This window comes from Microchirus variegatus, assembly GCF_963457635.1.
Source record: "Microchirus variegatus genome assembly, chromosome: 1".
Lineage (NCBI taxonomy): Eukaryota > Metazoa > Chordata > Actinopteri > Pleuronectiformes > Soleidae > Microchirus > Microchirus variegatus.
Window position 1 is genome coordinate 13,824,202 of NC_139802.1, and position 24,976 is coordinate 13,849,177.

The window sequence follows — 24,976 nt, forward strand, 5'->3', positions numbered from 1 at the left end:
TGCTTCTCTTTAAGTTTGTGTAAGTTGTGAACACTAACGTCAAATGATCTGATTAAAATCAGTTTGTAAAAATGTTTTGTCTTCATAAAAACGCTCCAAAATTTCCCTTCTTTAACATTGTGTAATTTTCTTTAACTCAATAGACTGTATTTAGTTAGTTGGATTCTGGCACAACCACCAATTTGATTGCATTCAAAATTAAATTTGATGGCTCCAAGGGCATTCATTAAAACATGGATTAGAACAGTTGACGGAATAACTATGTAAACAAGCAATTAAGAGAATCAACATGCATACTAGGAATGTGTAATCCATGTCTATAAAAACAAATAAGTAATATATATACTGTATACATACATGCACTCTACATTGACTTCCATTTTTTTGGACAATCTAAACAGAGTTTTCCCTAATCTTAACTATAACCATTTAATGACTAAACCCAACTTTAAAATGAAAATATTATGCAAAATCAACTTTTAAATCATTTAAAGGGACAATAAGTAGTATTTATGGGTTTATATTACCCAAAATCCACTTTTGTATACATATTATGTGATCCTGCATTGTCTAGTCGCTGTATAATATTCTTTGTTTCATTTTCGTAGTGTTTCAAAAAGTCATTTAAAATAACCGCGGTCGCATAGCCACTGTTAGCCGCGTGACGCCATGTTTCTACCGGAGCCTGTAAGGACAAATGCGAGAGAACAAATCAAGCGTCTCTTTACTTGTAGCGGAAGTCCCGCCTCCTCTCTCTCCGCTTCGTCTGCTACGGCCGCGGTAGCTCGCCCTCTCCCTCACCTCACGAACCTCATCTGCTGACACGGAGAAAGACGACGAGGACGACATTTGACCAGCTGCGGATACCGTAGCACTCAGGGAAGGGATGGGGTGAGCAGAGCAGCAGGTCTTTGTTGTAAATTTCAGGCTCTCCTCTAGATGTCACTATAAACTACTTACTTCCCCTTTAAATCCTAATATTTGGGACTCTGCAGGTCCTATCAGTCGGAAAAGTGTGAAAAAATACGACTCACTCATGTTTTTGTGGTCTGCCTCAGTCTAAGAAAAGGAGATAAAACATCAATGTTAACTTCTGCGCTCACTGGGGCGTCACAATGCGCTAAATTCCTGGAATTGTTGTCTCTCGGAGCTCCGCTTTGTGCTGACGTGCTGGTGAGGGCAACAGTATCCGAAAACCCAGAAGTCCGTGAAAAGTTATATTCTTGGCTCCACAGTGCAGCACAGAGTTCTACACAAACTTCCAGCCTCAGAGGATTTATCTGTCCAGTGGATACATGTTATATGTAACGGCAATGTGCCTGCTAGAGCCTGCAAATGATCAAATGCTGTTGTTTATTTTTTCTAAACAGATACTAAACCGAGCGTTCTGATTGTTTTGGCAGGGTGATTGAACTGCTGTGGTGCTTCATCCTCATGGTATTTTGACCAAAGCATGTCACAGACATGTTCATTAGGACACCAGGAAAATAGGTTAACTTGGAGAAATAGGATATGTGACCTTTAATTCAAGTCTCAACCCTAAACGTAACCAGCTCCTCAGAAACGAGGTTCTGCCTCATTACTGTCCATTACTGTCCATGACTACTGGATCCTAAAAAAGTGACAAATACATCAAGTTATGATGTAAACAGTAAATGTTGAGCCACTTTACCTCACACTGGTGCAACTTTGCCAAAAAGTCAATGTGTATTTCCTTCAAACTAAACCTCAAACTACAGTTCATTCATCAGAAGACTAAAGGCTAAAAGTTCTCTGGTCTGTTGAGACAAAAATGTAACTGTGTCTGGTAAAATCAGGAGCTGCTCATCAGGGTTAAAACACTCCTGACAGTGAAGCACTGTGGTGCCAATATTGCGTGAAAGAGAGGTGACTTCAAAGCAGCAGGAACAGCAAGAATGTTCAGGACTGAGAGATGGACGAATGCAGCCAAATAAAGGAAGACTATTTTAGAAAACCTGCGCCAGTGCAGGTGACCTGAGACAGAGGATACGTCTGTGACTCTCCCTCAGTGTCCCAAACATAACCCAGACTTTACTTCAACCACAGAGAGCATTTCCAAGGACAACAGCTTACAGATGCTTTTCATTTCATCTGACAAGAGTCTGAGAGAGGATCTGCCAGGATGAACAGCCCAAATCCAGGTGAGAAGGCCTGCAAAGATGCAATCAACTGATGCCAAAGAAGCTTTTACAGAGACTATCCAAATAAAGGATCTGGATAGATGAAGAAGAGAAGAGAGAAAGTGTACTTTTTTATTTAATTGAAATCACAATTTTGCAATTAACAATCTCTGCCAAGGAGATCTTGTTTTTCTAATTCAAAAACTGAAATTACCATGAAGGTTTGTGGAGGTGGTTACGTTTTGATCTTATGTATCAATACTATTATATTATCATTATTCATTTCCGTTGGGACAGAATATATACATAATATTAAGGATATTATTTTATTTTATTTTTTCTCTGGCAGAAAATGTAACATATAGTTTGTCTTTCGCGTCAAGTGATTTAATATCGTACATATTCTGAGAAAACACACATTGACTCATTGCAATACTTTGACAAATCGTTCATCTCATTCTGCCTTTTCAGCACAAAGTCATTATGCACGTAATACCACTGAGTGACTCACCTGCACTCTATCTCACACACGAAAAATGTAGTGCTATACAAAACGGATGTGCATTTTTACTGTCACAACTGTATGTGTGTGTGTTTTCAAATGTCACCCATTGTATAAAAAAAGAAGAAGAAGAACAATGACCACGCAAATTTAAGTGGTTGTGCAAAAACAGACATTTCTTTAAAATTCATTCAACTATTTCAAAATGTTTGAGTCATAAAATTCAATAAATTACTGCAGCATGGAATAATTGCCATGGATTAAGACATTGTCTCTTAGGAGTTTAACAGAAAACACAATACCAATATAACTGACTTTTGTGGGGACATTCCTCCATTTCCCTCTATTTAACTGAAATTAGGAGACAAGGAGAGAGAGAAAAAGAGTAGGACACGCTGTTGCGTTAACATGTTTTCATAGTGGACCTCTTAAGCCTCCATAGCATCGAACCTGATGACCTCTGAATTAACTTCCAGTAAATGTGAAACTGGAACAATCATTTCCTTCTAACAGAGGAAGAAACTGAAACAGCATTTCTCGTCACGTCACTGAATCAAAAATAACTCATAAATGTCTTACTATGTTGACTTAATTGCTACCTTAATACTTCCTGGAAGAAAAAAGAAAAGAAAAAACACCTCAGATTACTGTTAATTTCAAATATGCTTCCTTTGTGGAAGTTCAGAGATCGATGACAAATGGAACAGAGCAGTAGTTCCTGTATATGGACTATAAGAGTTGAACCCGTGGCTTCTGTCAAACCAACTGAAGACGCGACATGTACATCATCAGCATGGTGAGTAATCTCTGTGATAGTGTGATGTGGTGTGAAGCTCAAAGTAAAACCGAGTGATGCTTTGATTTAATATTTGATTTTTATTTATTTCTGAATTACATACAAAAAAAAAATTCTGAAGTACATGTTTTAAATGTCTGCATCGTGGACAGTAACCTCTGGAATTTAAATGTCTGAGTGGGGAAAAAATGTATGATATCATTTGTAAATAGGGGCATGAAACGTATTAATTAATTCATTCATTCATTCATTCATTAATTCATTCATTCATTCATTCATTCATTCATTCATTCATTCAGTCACTCATTCATTCATCAACATCTCGACACACTACAGTGTAGTTGTGCCAGATCAAATGTATGGGTTACACTGTACTTTCAAAGATGCTGCCTGACAGCAACACTGAAACAAATGTATACTAATTTAATATGACAAATAGGTTATTAATGATTAATTGATTAGTTGTTTGGTCCATACATTGTCAGAAAATGTTTTATTTGATTATGTCAAATGTCTTAGTTTGTTCCCCCAAAAAGCAAACAACACAGTTGTGATTTGTTTTATGGACCATAATATGTATTTAGAAATATATATATTAGGAGTGATTAAAAGGTCCTGATGAGGAATTGCCTGCTGTGGGTTTAGTAACCCCAAGATTCAACTTCATATTTTGTCTATAAGTTTATAATGTGAGTTATTTACAGTGTAATCTTTTTTTTGTTTTTTTTACTAACTTTATATGAGTTTTTGTTTTTTTAAAGTTATGCACAGTATTTTATTTTTCTATATATTTATGTGGGTTCTTTACAATGTTATGTTTATTTTAATTTTTTTATTAAGTTTATATAGGTTTTTTTTTAAGTTATTCCATATTTATTTTATTGTTCTTTACATTTATATTTTCACATACTTTATTTATCTCTCCATTCCTATAACAATATAAAGAGAAAACTACCCTGTGATTAATCTAATTTTTTTTTTTTTTAACTAAATAAGAAATCTGAAAGTTTGTTTTGGCTGAATGGAAAAAATAATTGATTATCAAAATAGTTGACGAGTAATTTAGTCGATTAATCGTTGCAGCCCTAATTAGTTTAGGCCACTGTTACACCTGCATTTAACCCTTTTCACTTCATGTGACTTCTATAAATGGTTTCATATAGTTTTGTTGTTGTTGTGCCCTCTTTCTATGCTGCCTCTTGGTCAGGTCTGTCTTTATAAATGAGAATTGGTTGTTAATTGACTTACCTGGTTAAAATTTAACCAGGTAAGTCAATTAACAACCAATTCAATAACAAGAACTATCACCGTAATCGATGTATAAAATAGTTATAATAAAGTGTGTAGAATTGGAACATTTGCAGTAACTTTGATCATGGTGCTCCTCAGCTCTTCCTCCCGGTGCAGCTGCTTCTGCTCTCCGGTGTTCTCTGCGGAGCAACGGCGGAGAAATCCGTCAACACCTTCCTGTTCCGGAACCCGCGCACCGGTGAGAACCTCACCTGCGCCAAGTGTCCGCCGGGGACGTTCATGAGCGCGCCCTGCACCTCCAGCGCGCCGACCCAGTGTGATCCGTGCAGGAGCGGACACTTCACGGCGCTGTGGAACTACCTGCCCAGGTGTCTGTACTGCAACAACTTCTGCACGGAGAACCAGGAGGTGGAAAGGGAATGTTCAGCGGTCAATAACCGAGTCTGCCGCTGCAAAGAAGGCTTTTACTGGGAGGAAGATTTCTGTGTCAGGCACTCAATGTGTGAGCCAGGATACGGTGTCACAGCGAAAGGTAGGAGAACTAACGAACTACTGTGGGGAATTTTGATAGATAAATAAGTGAAAAGTAACATGTATGTCATTTTACAGTAATCACACTGAATGAAAGTCAATGTTGTGATAAAATACATGATTCACATTTGTTTCTTGAAAATACAAATGTGATCAGAGGCGATTCTAGAGTCTGTAGGGGCAGACCAGGGGGGCTCTTCCAACCAGTGTTCATCACCATTATTTTATAAATAATCTGACACCAACGAAGAATGTATTACTTCAAAATATTTTTTTTTTTTCAAAATAAATGAAATAACATGGAAAAACCTTGAAATTAAAAAGTATTTGAAAATATAAATGTAAAGAATAATACAATACTGTTAATAGCTTTAAAAAAACTATATAAACTTAGTAAAAAAAAAATACATTACACTGTAAAGAACCCACATTATAAAACAATATAAAAATATATCGAACAATAAAATACTGTAAATAACTGAAAAAAACATAAACTGAGTAAAAAAGTTATGCATTACACTGTAAATAATCCTCTTCATTTTCCAACTTGCAGAACGATAACTTCACACAGGTTAACATGAGGGGGGGGGCCCCTTTAGGGAGGTTTTCCTACTGAGGTGTCATTGCAAATTGCCCATTGTTTTTTAAGAGGGACGGGAAGGCGGCTGGTCACCGCACATTTCAGTAAAACCAGCCCTCAGGCTCCGAGTGTCGGGGGCCCCCTATCGGCTCGGGGCCCCAAGCAGTTGCCTGCCTTGCCTGTTCACAAGCTGCGCCTCTGAATGTGATGATCGGTTACCGAATCATTGCTGCAGCTACAGTAATGGTTGTTTGCATTATCGACTCATTATTATTATCGACGAATTGATCAGTTGTTTCGTCCATAAAAAGCACAGAATGTAGATATTCAGTTTATTGTGAAAGGCATGATTAATCGATCAATTAATAATCAACCAATTCATAGGTGTGGCACTATTATATACTGTATTTAATATAAAAAAACAATTATGCTTAATTTATAATAAGTGTAAAATTACCCCAGAATAAGAATTTTACATTTATATCAGGAGTTGTGTATTGTACAGTAGCCCACAATGAACAAACTAAATTTTGGGTTTTGATGCCTAAATGCACAAACACACTTAGAAGGGAAGGGTGAGGTGATTTTTACACACTGGACTTTTACAGTTAAATATCATGAAGTGCACCTTTGCTGAAATACATTTGGTTTGTCTGACCCTAACGTACTGCATCTTCCTCTAGGTACATCGCAAACAAACACTGTGTGTGAAATGTGTTCTGACGGCCACTTCTCCAGCTCTTCACCTTCACTGGAAACATGCGTAAAACACCAGGAATGCACGGATGGAAAGATTGTGCTCTTGCACGGCTCACTTTACCACGACGCAGTGTGTGGCACCTGTGAGGAGCTTGCAAACGGAGGTACGTGGTGCTATCGTTTATTTTTAAACGAGTCCCAACCAATACTGGACTTCATACTTATGTGATGCAACTCGTTTCCCTTAGGTGAGACGCTCAGGACCTTCCTCTCAGGTCTCCTCACCATGCACAGGATGCGCGTGGCAAAAATGAGGATATTCGTCAAAAGGTAAGACTACATACACTGTGTCCAATCTTTTTTACCAGCTCTCTTCACTTTGAAGACGTCACTTAACCATCATCTCCTCCCTCTAACAGGTACATTGATAAGTCAGTGCCCAAACAGAGAGTTCCTCTCCAGGATAAGATCAGAGCATGGCTGGCCCAGGCTCCAGAGGACCAGCTGTGGAAACTGCCGGAGATGCTGAAGTCATCGCAGCTCACCTGCATGGCAGACAATCTAAAGAGGAGACTGGTGGAGATTAAGCAGCAAAACCCAAGCTGTAGCTTAAGTATCTCTGAGGTCTGAGAGACGTACAGTCCAAGGAGTTACAATATAGTGTGGGTCTACACAGGCCTTTAGATTAATTAAACACCAAATACCTCTGTCTCTGGATTCTCCGTAAGATTTGGCAGCATTTATTTTTTAAATTTGAAAACAAGTATTCACACCATTATTGTTTATTTTGCAGTGAGAGTGTACTGTTCATCCATATGTACAAAAAATAATTATATATATTTATGTCTTGGTAAAATCTCACTCAGATGTATACTGGAATAAAAACTGAATGTCAATGTGAAATACATAAACCGAAGTGCATAGAAAATATATTTGATACAAAAAAGCTGTACGACTACAGAGTAATTTTGTTTTACTATTGTGTGAAATCAAACTGAAAAATAATTATTTATTTCTAATGCATGAATGAGCTTACACCGTCCGCCTGCAGGTTCATCAACTCTGACTGTAATTGAGTCATACCACCACAAGGTGTCACCCTCCTCTCTCTTTCACTGTGGTCATTGGAGACAACAGTACAACAGATCACACTGTAATTAAAATATGTTGCCTCCATTACCAACAAATAGTCAGAAATATATACAAAAATATAAGGGTGGTGTTTTGAGATGTTTTCACTCTGGGGTCCATGATCCACACATGATCCAGGGTTTTAGGGCTTTGGCATTCCCGTTCTGTGTATAGGCCCGAAAGCAATTGGCCCTTACCTCGAGTCCTGCATATAAGAGGCTTATACTAAGACTACAAAAACAAACAATATTATATATGATTGTGCCGTAACGGTCAAAAACGCAGCACATTTAAGTGTCCTTTTGAATCACAAGATGCAGCTAAAGAGCCCTCTATCTAGAGCTTGAGTGGTACAAACATGAGAAAGTGTCCTGACATTCATATGTGGCCTCTAAAGCAAATAGACATTTAAAGGGGAGATAAGTAGTTTATAGTGCCATCTAGAGGAGAGGCTGAAATTTACAACAAAGACCTGCTGCTCTGCTCACCCCCTCCCTTCCCTGAGCGCTACGGTATCCGCAGCTGGTCAAATGTCGTCCTCGTCGTCTTTCTCCGTGTCAGCAGATGAGGTTCATGAGGCGAGGGAGAGGGCGAGCTACCGCGGCCGTAGCAGACGAAGCTGAGAGAGAGGAGGCGGGACTTCCGCTACAAGTAAAGAGACGCTTGTTTTGTTCTCTCACGTTTGTCCTTACAGGCTCCGGTAGAAACATGGCGTCTCGCTGCTAACAGTGGCTATGCAACTGCAGTCCGCGGTCATGTTATTTAACATGACTTTTTGAAACACTACGAAAATGAAACAAAAACTATTATACAGCGACTAGACAATGCAGGAGCACATAATATGTATAAAAAAGTGGATTTTGGGTAATATAAACCCATAAATACTACATATTGTACCTTTAAACAAATACATTGTTTCTAAAGAAGGTCCTTTTTAGTGGGAAAAAGTGGGGCCGTGCCCTATAAGATGCCTTTTGCAACCTTGTTTCCTATAGGTGCGCACATGAAATGCAGTCCCCAGGTCACACTTTGGACATGCCTGCCCCACTGGTGCACACGAGGTGCCCTTTTCATTTTTGCCCCTGCTCGTCCAAATATCTGTGCACGCCACTGCTCGTGCTTATTCAATACACAGAGGTGGAATGTGATGAATTACATGTACTTGCGTTACTGTAATTGAGTAGGTTTTTGTTTTACTTTTACTTTACTTTACATTCATGTGTTTTTTAAGTACCATACTTCACTACAGAGGAAATCACACCCGTTACTAAGTTAAAAAAAATGTTTGGCCTGAATTTAAAATAAATAAATAAACTAAATAAAAAATGAAATAAAAAATTTTTTTTTTGGCAGTGAATGATGAGGACAAGCGAATTGACTCTCATTAAGGAGACAGTTATTTGTGACCTTTGACCCATTTTGACTGATACATTATGTGTTTACATGTTTTATTTTGTCAGCACTTTCATTGCCTTTGATTAAAAACAAATTCATGTGAGATTTGTGTCCCCTTGTCCTTTTGTAACTTTTATTCTAAGGACATTCTAAACAAGCAACTTTTTTTTTTTTACTTTAAAGAGTACACTTTTAAACCAGTACTTTTACTTGTAAAAAATTTCATCAAAAATAGTGGTACTTTTACTTGAGCAGAATAGTTCAGTACTCATCCCACATCTGTCAATTTATGCCAGTAAACTCTCCCAAAACCTTTGAAAGAAAGCCCCCCTCGGTGTCAGGACTGCCCACAGACCGCTAGGTGTCCCTGGTTTTCCGCTCGGGCACCGCAGGCCCGCTCATTAATCCCGGGCTGCTGATACCACCGCCCCCTCCTGCCACGCCACAGAGCTCCGGCATCGCATCACCGTCTCCCAGACTGTCGCATCACGGAGCGGGGAGGGGCCCCCGCTCTCGTCCATTGGCTGGTACTGTAATACCCACAGCTTTACGGTAGATCCACGGTGGTTGGAGAGAGGTTGTGTTGTTCGTGAGTGGTGATCCTTTCATCGACAGGATAATAAAGAGACTGTGGCGGCGGCGGCGGCGGCGGCGGCGGCGGGGGGCTTTTTCAATCCGTCTTTTATTCACTTCACTGAACCGCGCACTGTGGAAGGCGAAAAGAGATGCGCACGGATAAACGCGGATACATTGTCCGGACATCGCGAGAGGAGGAGAGGAGCATGTAACCCGGAGAAAGGCACCGGCGGCACCACCTGACACTCTTCTCCCCCGTTTCCTGCTAACTCAGCATTTGATGCTTCTCCATGTGTTGACTGAACAGTGTGGTCGTTGGGGATTTTACCGGCAGCAAAATGACCGAGGAAGTGTCAGAGGTTCCCAAAGAGCTTCTGGGTAAGAGACACCGGCCGTTTGTAAGCGTGTGTGTGTGTGTGTGTGTGTGTGTCCAGACTGGAACAATCACACTGACACTGATCCTCCAACAGCACATTCTACATGTGCTACTGCTGTTCACAAGTTTGCACTCACCTTATTTCATCCACACAATAATACACACCACTTAAAACCACTTGGCTGTTGTAATATTGTGGCTCATCAGGTCATGCCTCTAATACAATATTATTCCCAATTCATACATAATAGTTTCAGGTCATGTCTATCTACATTTGCACAATTATATACACTTTCTTCATGTAGTATTATACAAGCAGACACAAACCAAGACTTGAAGTGCATTGATAACTTGTTTATTTCATCTGAAGTCTGATTTGCCTAAAACTAATGAGATTACATACAATATGGCTTTGTGTCTGCATGTGATACTGATATGTTAACAGTCCAGTAGAATAATGTAACTTTTCATGAACTATTCTGACTTTATTTACACCAGTTCAGCTGGGATGTTGAACATGCTTGTTGATGTGATGACAGACAGACTGCTGTTTTTTTTGTTTTTACGCACAATCATCTCTAATGTTTACAGAGAATGTTCCCAATGAGAGAAAATATCCACAGTTCTCTGGGTGAAAATGCCTTGTTGATGCCAGAAACGACTCACAATAACCTTGAAGCAACAGAAGAGTGTACTAGGTGTTTTATAGGTTATTATGTGTATCTAAAGAAATGCCTCACTGAGTGTTTATCTTTGTACAGGGCCTTTATGTTGTGATAATTCATATGATTTCTGCCTATACGTCGTCACTGACACTGTAAATGCTCCAGCTTCAGCAAAGGTTGAGGCTGTTGGCAGAATATGTTGTGGACAGCATCAGTTATTAGGAGAGGAATCACTGAATAGTTTTATATGTGAGTGGTCAGCTGAGTGGTCAGCCTGACGTCCCCAATCATACACATAACTTATAGGATTATTTCCCCCACAGTAACACACTCATACCTTTACCCTGCCTGCAGAGCCTCACCTCCCTGGTCCCGTTGGCTAAAGTGTGCCATGTTCCTCTTGACTTTGTGTATTTGTTCCGAGTGTGGGCAAAGCTTACAGTCCTGCAGGCTGTTTGGCTGAATCTCTGTCTCTCTTTGTTTGGGAGAATAGCTCAGTCTGTGACACCTCAGTGCAATGTTGGACAAGCGCAAGCTCTCACTCTGTCTCTATTCAACCCTCACACAAATCTGTTCATTTGCCTCCGTTCCTTCCTTGATAGATATAAAGGCATGTGTGCGAAGCAGATGAGGCATAACGAGAAATGTTACTAGGTCATGAAGTCACTCGGCCAGGCTCTTACACACACAAAAAGAAAAAAATCAGCCTTTCATTTCCCCTTTGTTGTATTTATAACCAACACAGATATGTTGGTTTTTGTGCTGTCAGGCATGGATGAAATGTTTTTGCCAGCAGCACAACTTATAAAAACAAAAAACCTAAATATTTAATGCTCTGGGAATGTAGATTTTGGCCACGGGAAGAAATTATTCGATTTTAATGGTGCTCTGGATCTACATTTAGGATCTATGACTGTTTATCTTGCAAGAAAAGGCAGTTTCTGATATTCTCATCAGCTAAAACAGTCTGTATTGCTTGTAATATTACCTCATACAGGTCTGTGTTACTATGTTATTTGGTGAAAATCTGGATTTTGATCATAATTGACACTTCTCTTGTTTGAATTGTTACTATAGTTAGAAAGGTAAGTGTAGCATTGAAACATGCTTAAGAAGCTCTTAACTGATCCTCCTTTTTTATTTCCTCTTTAGTAGCCGATATTTTCATGTTGCGCCATCTGATTATATGAGTCTCATACTGTATTTGGTCAACCTTTGATCTCTTTGATGACGAGAAATGTTCTTTAAGACTGACTTCCAGTCACACCTTTAGTAAGCAAATTCTCTGTTGTCATCCCCTCTGCAGTTGAATCATGTTATTAAAGGTCCCATATTATGCAAAATCAACTTTTTAATCATTTAAATCCTTATATTTTGGACTGGAGGCAAAGTGTGAAAAAAGATGACTCACTCATGTTTTTGTGGTCCTCCTCAGTCTAAGTACAGGAGATAAAACATGCAATGTTGACTTCCGTGCTCATTGGGACGTCACAGTGCGCTAAAGTCCTGGAATTGTTGTCTTGTGGAGCTCCGATTTGTCCGTAAAACATGTGAGAGTGCTGGTGAGGGCAACGGCATCCGGAAACCGGAAGTCCGTGAATAGTTCTATTCTTGGCTCCACAGTGCAGCACAGAGTCCTACTTAAACTTCCAGCCTCAGAGGATTTATCTGTCCAGTGGATACATGTTATATATGACGGCAATGTGCCTGCTAGAGCCTGCAAATGATCACTTTTCCAAATGCTAACTGCTGTTAGCTCCCAGTAACCTCTGTGGCTGATGTCATTTCCTGTCCCTTAAGTTTCGTTTAATTTTTTTTAAAAGAGATACTACTAAACAGAGCGTTCTGAACATGGCTGTTTTGGCAGGGTGATTGAACTGCTGTGGTGCTTCATCCTTATGGTATTTTGACACTATTCATTAGGACACCAGGGAACTAGGTGGAGAAATAGGATATAATGTGGGACCTTTAACGCTGCACAATACAAGTAAGGAATTTGGTTTGGCGTGATGCTATTGTCACGGGGCATTGTGTGGATAAGTGACCGGCCATTGTGAGAAACACTTGTCACTACTGATGGTGATTCACTGTCATGCAACACTGTGATGCTGCTGATGGAGCAGTTTTGGAAAAGCTCGAGCTCTCACGGAAAATAAGTGATTTGTGTTCAATTTTAGTTCTGTGAACTAAAACACCACCAAAATGTTTGCCTTTAACAGCTTTTCTGTAGCCAAATGTAAATTGTCGATGATTATATTGGCTTTTTAATTGTTGTTCGAGCATTTACAATACAATAGATCTCCTTGTGTCACCTTGCCTTGTATCAAATACAAGCACCAACTCAAATGTCACCTGGTGTGACCTCTTGCACATGCCTTGTCATGCAGAATATGATCTACAGTGCAGCTGGGTGATGAATGATTAACTCCCGTCACATTTTTAATGAATAAATTAATTATACTGCCAAGGATGTTTAAAACTAGGGATGGGACTATACCACTTTTTTGTGTCTGATGCCAATACCGGTATAACAAAACCTGAGTATACTGATATTTGTTAGACACAGTCATTTTAGACCATTTATGAACTATGAAGCTGTTAACAACACATTTGTGCTGAGTCATCTCAAAGACATGATTGTCAACAAATCTCCCAGGTCTCCCAAAAAGAAGAAATAAACAGCCCAAACATGACTTGGCTAAAATGCTTTTGCTGATTTTTATTTACATGTTTACAGTCTGTGTGCAGTGACGTGTGTGATATGTAGGATTTTTGGAGTGTATTGCATTTTACATTTTCATCTGTCCTCTATCAGATCCAGTTATTTTGACAGACTGATTCCCATCCCTAATTAAAACATACTATTTCTCATTTTTCATATCGACTCCCACCGGAGACATCTGCGCAAGTTATACTGGGTCTGTGATCTTGGGTTTTGAAATTGCTGCAGACGGAAATGCTGCACATTTTGATTAGAGTGTCTGTAACATGCTCAAGGCTGGCAGATGCACCATTTTTTTCCCTAATTATTAGTTTCACTTTGGTCTGAGGAAGCCTGTGGGTGAGGAAGATGTGCGTCGGCACGGATGCATTCACACACACACACACAGAGCCGGAGAATTGGTCTCTGTCTCAGACACATGTGCACACAGAATGCATCAGCTGCTGTGCTGGGTTGAATGAGGATCGCGCAGAGGTGGCTGACCCACTTCTGTAATCCAGTTCCCTGGCTGTGGGCGCTTCTACTGGGTGTGAACAATCAATCTCAAAAGCAGAACACACACTCGGCATAGAGCTCATTTAAAAGTGTGCGTGTATGTGCATTTATTTAAGTCGTGTTCTCATCATTTTGTATCGATTAATGTTCGGGTCATGTTCAGTATAATACAAGAAATGGAGGAAACAAGACTTCAAAGTCTGCAGCGGTGATAAAGCTGCCCTGTGGTGTTGTACTTAATCACAGCAACGCTTTGAGCTTAATGCAAATTTCACCTTGCTCACAATGGCGATAACAAGTTGATGTTAAGAGGATTTTCGTATTTACCATGCTATTATTGTAACTGTCAGTACAACTACATTTGCCTGTATAATTGCAGTAAGTATATATAGTTCATAGTTGACTGGGGATAAACAATTTGAGTGAATTGTCTCATTGCAATTTTTCTAACTTGTATCATGACTGTGATTGATAACTTTGATATGTAAGTTGTTTTTTCGGTCAAGCCGTAGAAAGTATGTATTCCTATAGAGGGAGCTTTTTTCACTTATGGTAATGCATGATAAGGAATGTGAAGGCTCACATAATACAAACACTGTGCAACCTCATTAGACACAACGCAATTTTTTTTTTAAATTTTTGATTAGCATTAGCGTAGTTAGCTTTTGTGACTATCAGCTACGCTAATGCTAATCTAAAATTTAAAAAAATTGCGTTGTGCCTAATGAGGTTACACACAGTGTTTGTATAATGCTAATCGTAGCCTCGCTAGCTTACCTTTTGGAACAGGTTCGCCAAGTTAGCCCAGCCTCTTAACTCCCACCTCATGATATGAACAATTTTAACATAGATAAAAAAAAAAAATTGCATTTTTTTAATTTGAAAATGCATTAATTGTTCAGCCCTATTGTCGACATATTTTGCCACATTCTGTATGCCAAACCCCTGCCCGTACTATAGGAAGTCAGGGAATCAAATAATTATGTAAGATTTTTGTGAGGACATTAAATGTTTATGGCAAACCATCTTATATTTTCAGAAATTTGCTCCCAAAGTTCCATATTGATAGACCAACCAATCCAACAATTACCTTCCCATGTAACCATCCTCTTTATGTCTGAGAAACGGTTCATCATCTAAATATACATTTAATTATATTAACAGTATATGTTATAACGTAATAAAGTGTACTGTTTAATCCAACCGTAAAGAACAATGATCTGTTGGTATACACAGTATATGGAAAGACAATTATACACAGACTTTTTTCAATGTCTGACTGTGTGTGTGTAAAGATTTCCCATTGAATATACATATATATATATATATATATATATATATATATATATATATATATATATATTCTGATATTCTAGTTTGAGGATGTGGGAAATGATTCCTGCGGAGGCAGACGTGCACTGATCAGTGTTCTGCTGAGGAAGTCACAATGTTGAAATTATGACTCAACTTGAGCTTTTGATTCCTAACATGTCTGTGGCAAGACTGAACAAAAAAAATCCCTGCATAATGCATTAATCACTGGTGCTCTCTTTAATTCTTCATTAAACCTATGTCATTTCGTCATTGACCCACTTAATCTCACTGTAAAATCTGTATTTTAATGCAATGCTGGGACATTCACAATGTTTCATATCTGATTTCCAGTCTCTACTCTCTTCTCTCCTTTGCAGAGAGTGTGAGGGATGCTTTGGGGAGGAAGGTGAAGCTGGCGCTAAGGCGGAGAGTCAAACTGGAGATCAAAGGAGACAAGACGGAGAACAGAGTCCTGGTGAGTCGACGCTCAAGATGCTTCTTCATTAAGAGGAGCAAGATCTGTCTTGATCTTTTCCGCTGCTGAAAGACGTTTTTCTAACAAACCTCACTTCCTTTCTCTTTCTCATCTTGACGACTTCAGTCACTTTTATCCTGTCGGGTTCAGATATACTTGGAAACATTGTTGCTGTCTCTCTCAAACTCTACCGTGTGTTACTTTGAAACGGAGTCGACTGAGGAAACAGAGTCTGTCGTAGCAGCGCTCAGACAAGTGACAAGATTTATTGAGTAGTGCTATATTTTAAGCTGTATTATGTTGTGAAGTGGATATGTCACAGTTTTCACTGTGTCACATTGTATTAATTGTGCTTTTCACTCACAGATACAGTTCTAATGGCCAGCTATAGTGGTTTTTGTCGTGGATTCAATCATCTTTAGTGCAGCGCTTCGCTGTTATAGTCAGAATCCTTCCCATTATCTGGGTCTTTGTTAACACCCCAATTTCCCAGTATTTGTTATAATTGAAGCAGTGAAAAATGACCCTAGTTTAAAGAAGGATTTTCCTGAAAGTGGATGTTAAATAACCAGTGACTTAAAGCTTTCAAGACTGTTGTGTAAATCTCTCAAACAAGAATGACAATAATGGATCACAGATTTGTGAATTAGGTCCATATGTGATAAGAAATGGATGAAGACAAATACTGTTTTGTAATATCGTAACCATTAAAGGTTTCCTGATTTGCTGCTAAGCTCTGGAGTTATGGGAGCATCTTTCTCAAAGTAGTTTAATGGATATTTATTAATGAGAATGAGGAAAAATGGAAGAAGAAAGAGAAGAAAAAGACGGTAATGCAACATTACAGATGCCAACTGAAATAAAACAAAAATGACATCGAAGAAAAATATAAGTCTGTGCGTTTTAGATTTGGTGAGTTCTGACTCCCAACATGATTGACATTGTGGCCATTTGGTGCTAATGCTACTATCTATCTGTATGAGCCCTGTGTGTGTCATTGCTACTTCGCCCACCTCCAAACCTCTGACTCATACTTTTGTTTCCAAAGCTCTCTCCATTTGACCTTGATCATAAAGTCCTGCAAGGACAACGAATACTGCAGGTAAAGTTTAACACGCTGACTCAAAGCTGATTTGTGATTCATTCAACCAGTCACCAGTGACTGTGCATCCACGTCTACCTTCACTGTGTCTCTTGGCAGCGTGGACACAGCAGCTCAGGCCATTCAATTTTGTCCAGGGAGCTGTAATCCAATGAATGCTAAATAATTAATTCCTGGCTGGGAGGATCATTAAATATGCATATTGTCTCCGTCAAGGGTTATAAAGGCAAAAAAGCTGAAGATTAGTTGGGACAAAGGAGTTTACTCTGAAAATCTGTGTGATGGGAGCAGGCTCTGCGAAGTTTGACGGTTGAATCAGAGGCGTCCAGTTGCTGTGAATCAGCATAATGTTTAATGTATGTGTCTGTGAATGGAGACAGCAGGAGCTGTTTTTGTTCTGCAGCTTTGGCGTCTTGGCTCACTCAACAGTCGGGAAGGCATAATGACTCTCATGCATTTATTATTTGTTTTAATGTTAATATCTAAAAACTGTAGGAAAAATCTTCTAAATGATCTAGAACCCACGCTGAGGAAGGTAGCAATGAGTCAATTTCTGTTCTGGAAAGTAGCACTTATCAGTTTATGTAATGTAATCATTAATTGGGAGACATTGTTTCTCGTGGACCCTGGACCCATTGGTGTTTTATCAGCAAGTGTTCTTAGTTTCCCCTTATTACAAATTTTAAACACAAACAAACTCTTAAGAAAATATTACCAGTTCTGTCTGTGCAATAATTTCTTTACTTCTTGCATCACTCAAATAATGTGTGGAGGAAAAACTGAGAACAGTTCAGTAAAGGTCTTGGTTTGAGGCAAACTCTTTGTGATGTGACTGTAACAACAGTATTAATATGTGGCAGCTGGAGTCAGACACAAGTGCTCAAACACACATGTACACGCACACATGCACACATGCACACACACAACAATGTAAAGAAGTGGGAGTCGATATTGGGAAGTGAGGAATTCCACTGGAGTGGTTCTGGTATTTCATCCAGAGCATGAGAATGACGCAGTGAGTTTGTGCCTGTTCTCCGCTTGACTGTACTGAACAAATAAACCAGTGTTTGTTGTTCTACAGAAGAAACTGAATATGGAGGAAGTGGCTACGCAAGAAAACAAACATGTTGTGTGGAATGTCAGGCCCACAGTGTTGTAGTATCTGACGTTGGACCTGAGAAAAACAACAGCTCAGTTATGCGCTGTTTTAACATTGTTTTTAACATTTTCATTCAGAAATAATTTAAATATACAGACAAAGCAGAACAGAGATAAGGTGACTTGATAACAAGAAACCCTTCCCACTATGCATCTAGTATTTTAATGATGAGTAAATACAGTGCAATGCAGTGTGTTGTGTTTTGAGAAGGGAATGAGACAAAGACAGTGTACAAAGGTGTATGTGTAAGGTGCATCCATCCATCCATTTTCTGCCACTTTATCCTCTACATGGGGGTCACAGGGCATGCTCAGTATCAATCTCAGCTGACATGCACCCTGGACAGTTCGCCAGTCCATTGCAGGGTCACATATACAGTAGAGACAAACAACCATTCAGTCATTCACAAATACGGTCAATTTAGAGTGTCCAATTTACCTAATCATATTGCAAAACCGGAGAACCGGAGAACCCCGAAAAAAAATATCCTGGTGGTGGTGTCTCTGGTGATTCCCACCACTAATCTGTATGCTTGATTGTTAAAATCATTTGGAAGCTGGTGCAACATTTAGAGCTCGGAAGAAATATGCTGCAGTCAAATGGGATCATGTACCGTGTTTACAAGTACGTCTCTAGACTCGCCTGTCATATTTGTGACCTAACACGCGTGTTTACAAGATCCACTTGAACACGGCAACAGATACAGCGAGTAACGGTAGTTGCAGAAAGTGTTGAGCTGGAGCCAACCCTTCTGTTTTGCTGTTGGCATGGCTGGCTCACATACAATCATGTTTGTTTCAGCATGGTGTTTTGCACCTGAATCGAAACACAGAAAATTAATGTACAATTTTGATCACATATCTTTTTATGCTTGAGATCGAGGAAAAAGTGGACGCAACAAAAATGAGGCGAACCTCTACCATTATCACATGTCTAACCTGTGGTGCGTAACCTGTATAAAAGGTGCACTCATACAGTTTGGTATTTCCAAATATTAATCATCTCAGATGTCAAAGGCACATGTTAAAGTGTCTGTTCTCTCTGAGACATGCAGTCCAGATGTGGTGCTTGTTGTTGACATTTAATGAACTTCCACTATCAGCGTACTGCAGCCACATGCAGTGCAGAACTTGATTTACCTCAGACAATAAAAGACATTTATCTGCTGTGTAAAGTACACTGATAATGAAGGGAGGAATATGGTTGTGTCCACTGTCAGGTTTTCTAGTCACACACACACACAAAAGGCTTCTGCCCTTTTTCCTGCTGAGCGTTGCTCAGACTGGGAGTGGAGCACTACAGGGCCTGAGGCGTCTCTTAAGCACAATAAAGCTTGATGGATACAGTCATCTTCCTTCTTTGAAGACTGAGGGGTGAAGGAGGTAGAGACAATAACATCAGTCTGTCAAGATGAGAGAAGATGGGGGGAGTGGGGCAATGGGAGAGAGAGGTAAAATGGAAAAAATGTGACTCACTGGACATGGGATGGAGCAAACATAGGCATTGTTATGAAAAGCTGTGTGAGCTGTGGGCTCAAACTCTTGCAGATCAAGACCATTGGTACATTTTGGGGTTACCATGCAATGAACTACATATTCATGGTCTCTTGAGGATGAATCCTAAGAGCTTTCGTCTAGTGTCACTAAGTGATTGGCTTCTTTTTAGTGAAATATCTCTACAAATGGCATTACACGAAATATGACCTCTGGACACCATATTTCATAACTCCACGTCTAAAACAAACAAGAGATGAGCTGATGCAAAATACATCAGAAGTGGAAAGAAAAATCTGATACACCTGATCCAAAATGTAAAGTAGATGTTTCACCAAGCATTGACATCATGCTGTAAAGAGAGATGTCTGACACCACGGTCATGTGACCAGGGCTTGAGTGAGGGCTGTAAGGCTGAATCAAATCAATTTTACAATCAATCAAATGTCAGTTGGAGCATTATAACTTTGAAATGACTGGCTAAAGCTGTAGGTGGAAAATGCATCAGAATTTTTTTTATTAATAGCATCAGGAAGAATTCAAGGTTGTCATATTGGTATGGGACATAAGAAAAAGTGATATCAAGCTTCCCTTAAGCAGACAACACACATATAAAAAAAAATGTTGTCTGGTGGTATCATTTGCATCATTTCAGCAGCAGCAGGGTTTTTGCTTTGTTTGAGCACATAAAACAGAAGGACTCCCATGATTCCGTGCAATGCAGTTTTCTATTGTCTCTCTCACAAATCCTTGTCTTCTTGACTTCCATTAATAGAGGCTTGTCCAACTGCTTGACTTCACCTAATTCCTTGATGTAAATTGAGGAGAGTCCATGGGTGTCAATTAGTTTTAGACAGACGCCGTCACGTTTACTTTGTCTGTGACAGTAACACAAACATCTCTGTGAAAATGTGTTGAGGTCCTTGGGGGAAAAACCCAGTTTTGACAAATGAGAACGCGCAACATCTTGTCCAGCTCATCCTTCCCACCATCCCTCCTCCCCCCCGCCCTCTTTTAAACCTTCAGGCCTGTCATTACAGGTGGTGAGAAACTGGTGGTGACCCAATGCTGTGCTTTCAGATGATAACCTGCAGCGCCCCGTCATGGGAACCTGTCTTTTATCAGTGGTTCTCGTGCTCAAAGGCTGCAGAAGAAGTTTCCTGTCATTTACTTTGGAAATGATGTTGCAGCGTCCTGTCTTTGCTGACAGTTTTGTGTCAATACTTCCCCTCGATCCCTTGAATTCCCCAGTTTCAACAAATTGCAAAAGTGCATGTTAAATCCTTTGGTTGAGTGGACATGGACATAGAAGTATTTGTCTTTTTAAACCAAAGTTCAGCCTGAGTCAACCGTGTGAGGTACATCATTATAGAAGGCATTTCGACTTTGCTCGAAGGTCCTGTGTGCTTTCTAACATAATTCTGTGGTGATTATTAACATAAGTGAGGTTGACATTCAAAACTAACCAGACCAGAATAAATGTCTAATAAGTGTCTAACTTAGTTTTCCACTGTATGATTCAGATGTGGTGTTGTACTTTAATGATTTATGTTTGGTGAGATGGACTAGATTCCTATGATTTATTTTTAGTTCTTTATATATTAGTATATTTTAGAAGCACAAGGTGATGTGTTTAACTGTAACCTTTCACTTCATGTTACATGGATCAAAAGCAGCAATAAAAAAAGTGTTGCCTAAAGTAATCCACTAATTGTTTCACGTTTAAGGGCAACATTGTCTTTTAAAACTAAAGATGCTGTACTCTAGAATTTTAATGTTGTGTATTTTCACGTGTTGCTTGGTAACTCATTCTAATTAAACCATTGATCACTTTTACCTGACGACATGGGGTTTAAACCCACCTTGCAGCGGCGAGAAGTCAATGTTAATTTGATTCTTCCTATCCAAAGATCAAAATATGGACATATTTAAGCATCACGTGGTTCCAGTCTGAAACAATCTCATGAGGTAATAGGTATACGTCTTGGCTGCTGATCAAACGGCACACTGTCTTATCTCCTCATGCATTTAAATGAGATTAAATACTCAACAGCGATTCCTTTCAACTTGAAGCTAATTTGCTGTGTCACACTGAATTCATATGTCAGGCGAGGCTAAATATAGATGTTGGTTCAGCTTTGTCAGCGCACATTTTCTTCCCCACTTTTACTCTGAGTGCTTAGGTTTTGGTGAAGTGCTGAACAGATTCAGCTGAACGAGCAGGTGAATTACGAAGTGTTTGGTGCGGGGGCTGACTGTCACAGTGTGGGTGTGTGTGTGGGTCTGACTGAGCTTTGTGTTAAAATAAATTAGTGTCACATATATAACAAAACCACCACAAGATTGAGCGTGAGATGTTAATCTTCCCTGTGAAATTTCAGAATTGGATTATAATAATTTACTCTAGCCTTAAACTAGCGCCTTTTTATTCCATCCCATGTTGTGTTTTATTTGCATTATTTTTTATTTTAGAAGTTAAAACAGGGTTTTTACTTTTTGACTTTTGCTTTTCATTTCACCCTGTGTTGTGTTTTTAGCTGCAATCCTCGTATGAAAGGTGCTATACAACTACAGTTCATTATTGTTAAAGTAAAATTAGTTACACAACACACATATTTAGTGAGGATAATTTTGTAAAATAGATGGAGGTGCTAAAATTTGATTTTTATCTACAATATAGCAGTTTATTAGTTAATAATACAATATTATTTCTATACATAAACGTGGACAGCTGGATTTGTCAGTTCACATCAGGCAACTCTTTCTTATAAAAAAAGTTGTTTAAACTAATAAATGCTGGTCAGTGTTGATATTTTGGCAGATCATTTTGGAAGTGTAGGATGTCTGCGGTTTTGTCACACCTGAGCTGTCCACAGATCAGCAGAGAGGATTTTTATTACCAGGTATGAATGACACCTTTGTGTGTAGGTGGACATTTCCATTTCCCTGTGTGGTCGCTCTCATAGTAGCAGTAGCAACTGAGACCATTAACACCCAGAAAAAACTTTTACTAAAGGTAGGTTTTTTTAAATATGCAATGTCAGTGATCAAGCTGTTTGTATGAGAATAGACTATGGGCGTTGAAGAAACACTGGTTGCAAGGGAGTGACACTTTTCCGTCGCCCAATCAGCTGACAGTCGTGGGTACCTTACCATTACTCTGGTACTCCAAGTGAAGGGTACCGAAAAATTAAATGGTTGGGGCCAGTTATTTTGGTACTTTTCCTAATGGAAACACAGAAAATATTTACTGTACTGAACTGAAGCGTCCCACTCTGTGTAAACATGCCATTAATGTGTTGTAGTCTGCTTACACACTGTCACATTTCATTGGCTGCTCATATTGTCAGTATCTGTGTTGAATTAGGCTCCAAAATTCATTAAAATTATTCCTTAAGAGGTTTGCAAATATTTTCAACGTGTCCTTGTTCAGGGTGATGCTGACTATTATTATTGAAAATGTCAAGTCATTTCACTTTTTGTTTTTGAATAAAGTGCATCAGGGCAAATGGATCATTTCCTGAATTTCAAAAATGTATCAAAATTATTCCTTAAGAGGTTTGCAGATATTTTCAATAGATCCTTGTTCAGGGTGATGCTGACTAGAGATTTTGACTAGAGATGTTATAGCATGTTTTCTGCCTACAATGTTTCTGCAAAAAACTCCCAGGGGACACATTACCCAGTCGCAAAACAGCCTCGCTCCATGCAAGTCCCGCCTCCAGTCATTCATTGTCATTATCTCATAGGTTATGGTTATTGTCACCGAGGAGTTCAATATATATTCGACACTGGTCATATTGGATTTTATAGTCTATTGACTTCCAGTTCAAGTGATGTCAATGAGGTCTTACTATTTTATTTTTGACTTTGCTTAAAATCTGCACATCTGATCCAAATGGTCCTGTTCCATATTAATCATTGCTCAGTGGTTCTGTGTCACAGTGGCTGCTTGGTATTATAATGGCCTATTGTTGCACTCAGTCTGCTTTTATTGGTGTAACTGAACGAGGTTTGTAGGTCACGGTAATGCACAGATTGATTGGACAAAAACGACATTTGTGTGATGTGTCATAGTAAACAGCCAGAGGACAATCAATGTGATTTCTATCAGTCAGAGCACTGAGGGCTGAGTGAATGAAATTAAGACAGAGGAGGTAAGGTCTTACCTGACACTTTCTTTGTTTCATTTGCCCGTTTGATCTCAGTTTGTCCTTAATTCTATGCAGTTATTCATACAGTTCATGGCACAGATCAGAGGGGACTGGATGTGTGTTTATTCTACTGGACATTCTTCCAAGATATTTCTCTGTGCCCTCCAGGACTCTGTCAAGACATGTGCTGGCACACATGCAGCTGTTTCTCAGAAAAACCACTGCAGTGACGTCACTTTTGCTGCATGGGTGGTTTTAATGACGTTGTTGCAGTTTTTATTGTTTCCTTCTGCAGTCGTTCATTGGTTATCGTCAAGATACATTTTATTCCAAATTGTTTTAATTTTATTCTTCTTAGTTTAGCATGATACGGCGATGATAATATTGGGTTTTTAAAACCCCTTACAGCAGACTTTGTGTGGATTCTGACAGATCAGCAGTATGTTGGACTGGCTATTTTTGTCTTGTGTCCTTTTACTTTCGTTTTTTATTCTGAAATGGGTAAATAAGAAAAAAAACATAGTCTGCCTCTGTCCAAATATAACATAACAATCATAATAATCCAATGATTTTATCTGACATTTTCTTTTTGATACAAATTAAACTGGGTATAATATTTAATGAGTCAACCTTGTGTGTGCAGTGGAAACAGATTTCTTCTTTATCTTTTGGACTGTAATGGCTGTTTGTCTCAACAAGACGCCGAACTTCATATGAGAATAGAGTGCGAGCGTTTGCCTCAACTTGCAAGGGATATTTACGCCGATTAAAAGGGAGTGACCTTTTCCTCTCACCCTATATGCTGACTGTCAGCTCCACCCTGACCATATTACTCTGGTCAACCCAGGAGAAGGGTGCCAAAGAATGGAACGTTTAGGGCTCGTTATTGGGGTACTATTCCAAATGGAAATGCAAAAAAATATGTACAGTACTGTACCAAAATGAACCGTTTCACTTGGTGGAAACGCAGCTTTAGATACAAACAAATTCTTGAGAGCACCTTTGTGCAGCAATTGCTGGGGAATACAAGTCATTGACTTTAATGTCTGATTTAGTGATCAGTGCAAAGCACATGTTTGTATATGAGAGAGAGGGAGGAGAGAGAGTGTGTGTGCCTGTGTTTTAGTGCCGACTGATGTTATCTACCCACTCCAGAGGGGAAACCATGATGCCAACACCAGCTCAGAACGAAATCCCCCTCCCAAATCCTTCCTCCCCCCTCCTCTCTCTGCCTTTGTCTCTGACTGTCCTTTCTTCTCTCGCTCACTTTCTCTTTGCCATACCTGTGTATGTCTCTCTTTCTTATTGACACATCACTCTGCTGCGGTTTGAGACGCTTTTACAGTTTGGTTTTTCTTTGCTACAATTGATATGTAAAAAAAAAAAAATGTCTCTGATTCTATTCTCCTTTTCTCTCTG

The 24,976-nt window shown here is 39.2% G+C and overlaps 2 protein-coding genes across 2 annotated transcripts in view; both read left to right on the forward strand.

Annotated features, from left to right (window-relative positions):
- Nucleotides 1–3,421: 3,421 nt before the first annotated feature.
- Nucleotides 3,422–9,845, forward strand: tnfrsf11b (tumor necrosis factor receptor superfamily, member 11b; the record flags this gene model as incomplete). Its single annotated transcript, XM_083899122.1, has 7 exons — nt 3,422–3,439; nt 4,829–5,222; nt 6,485–6,664; nt 6,749–6,830; nt 6,920–7,104; nt 9,419–9,558; nt 9,642–9,845. The coding sequence occupies 7 exons, from the start codon at nt 3,422–3,424 to the stop codon at nt 9,843–9,845; spliced, it is 1,203 nt and encodes a 400-aa protein (XP_083755248.1).
- A 95-nt stretch (nt 9,846–9,940) lies between these two features.
- Nucleotides 9,941–24,976, forward strand: part of LOC310927556 (F-actin-uncapping protein LRRC16A-like) — a gene marked incomplete at both ends in the record, with an annotated part of 59,519 nt that continues 44,483 nt past the window's right edge. Inside the window, 2 exons of the mRNA XM_083889872.1 lie at nt 9,941–9,980; nt 15,552–15,649. Coding sequence (XP_083745998.1) covers nt 9,941–9,980; nt 15,552–15,649 — 138 coding nt within the window. The remainder of the gene's footprint in view (nt 9,981–15,551; nt 15,650–24,976) is intronic.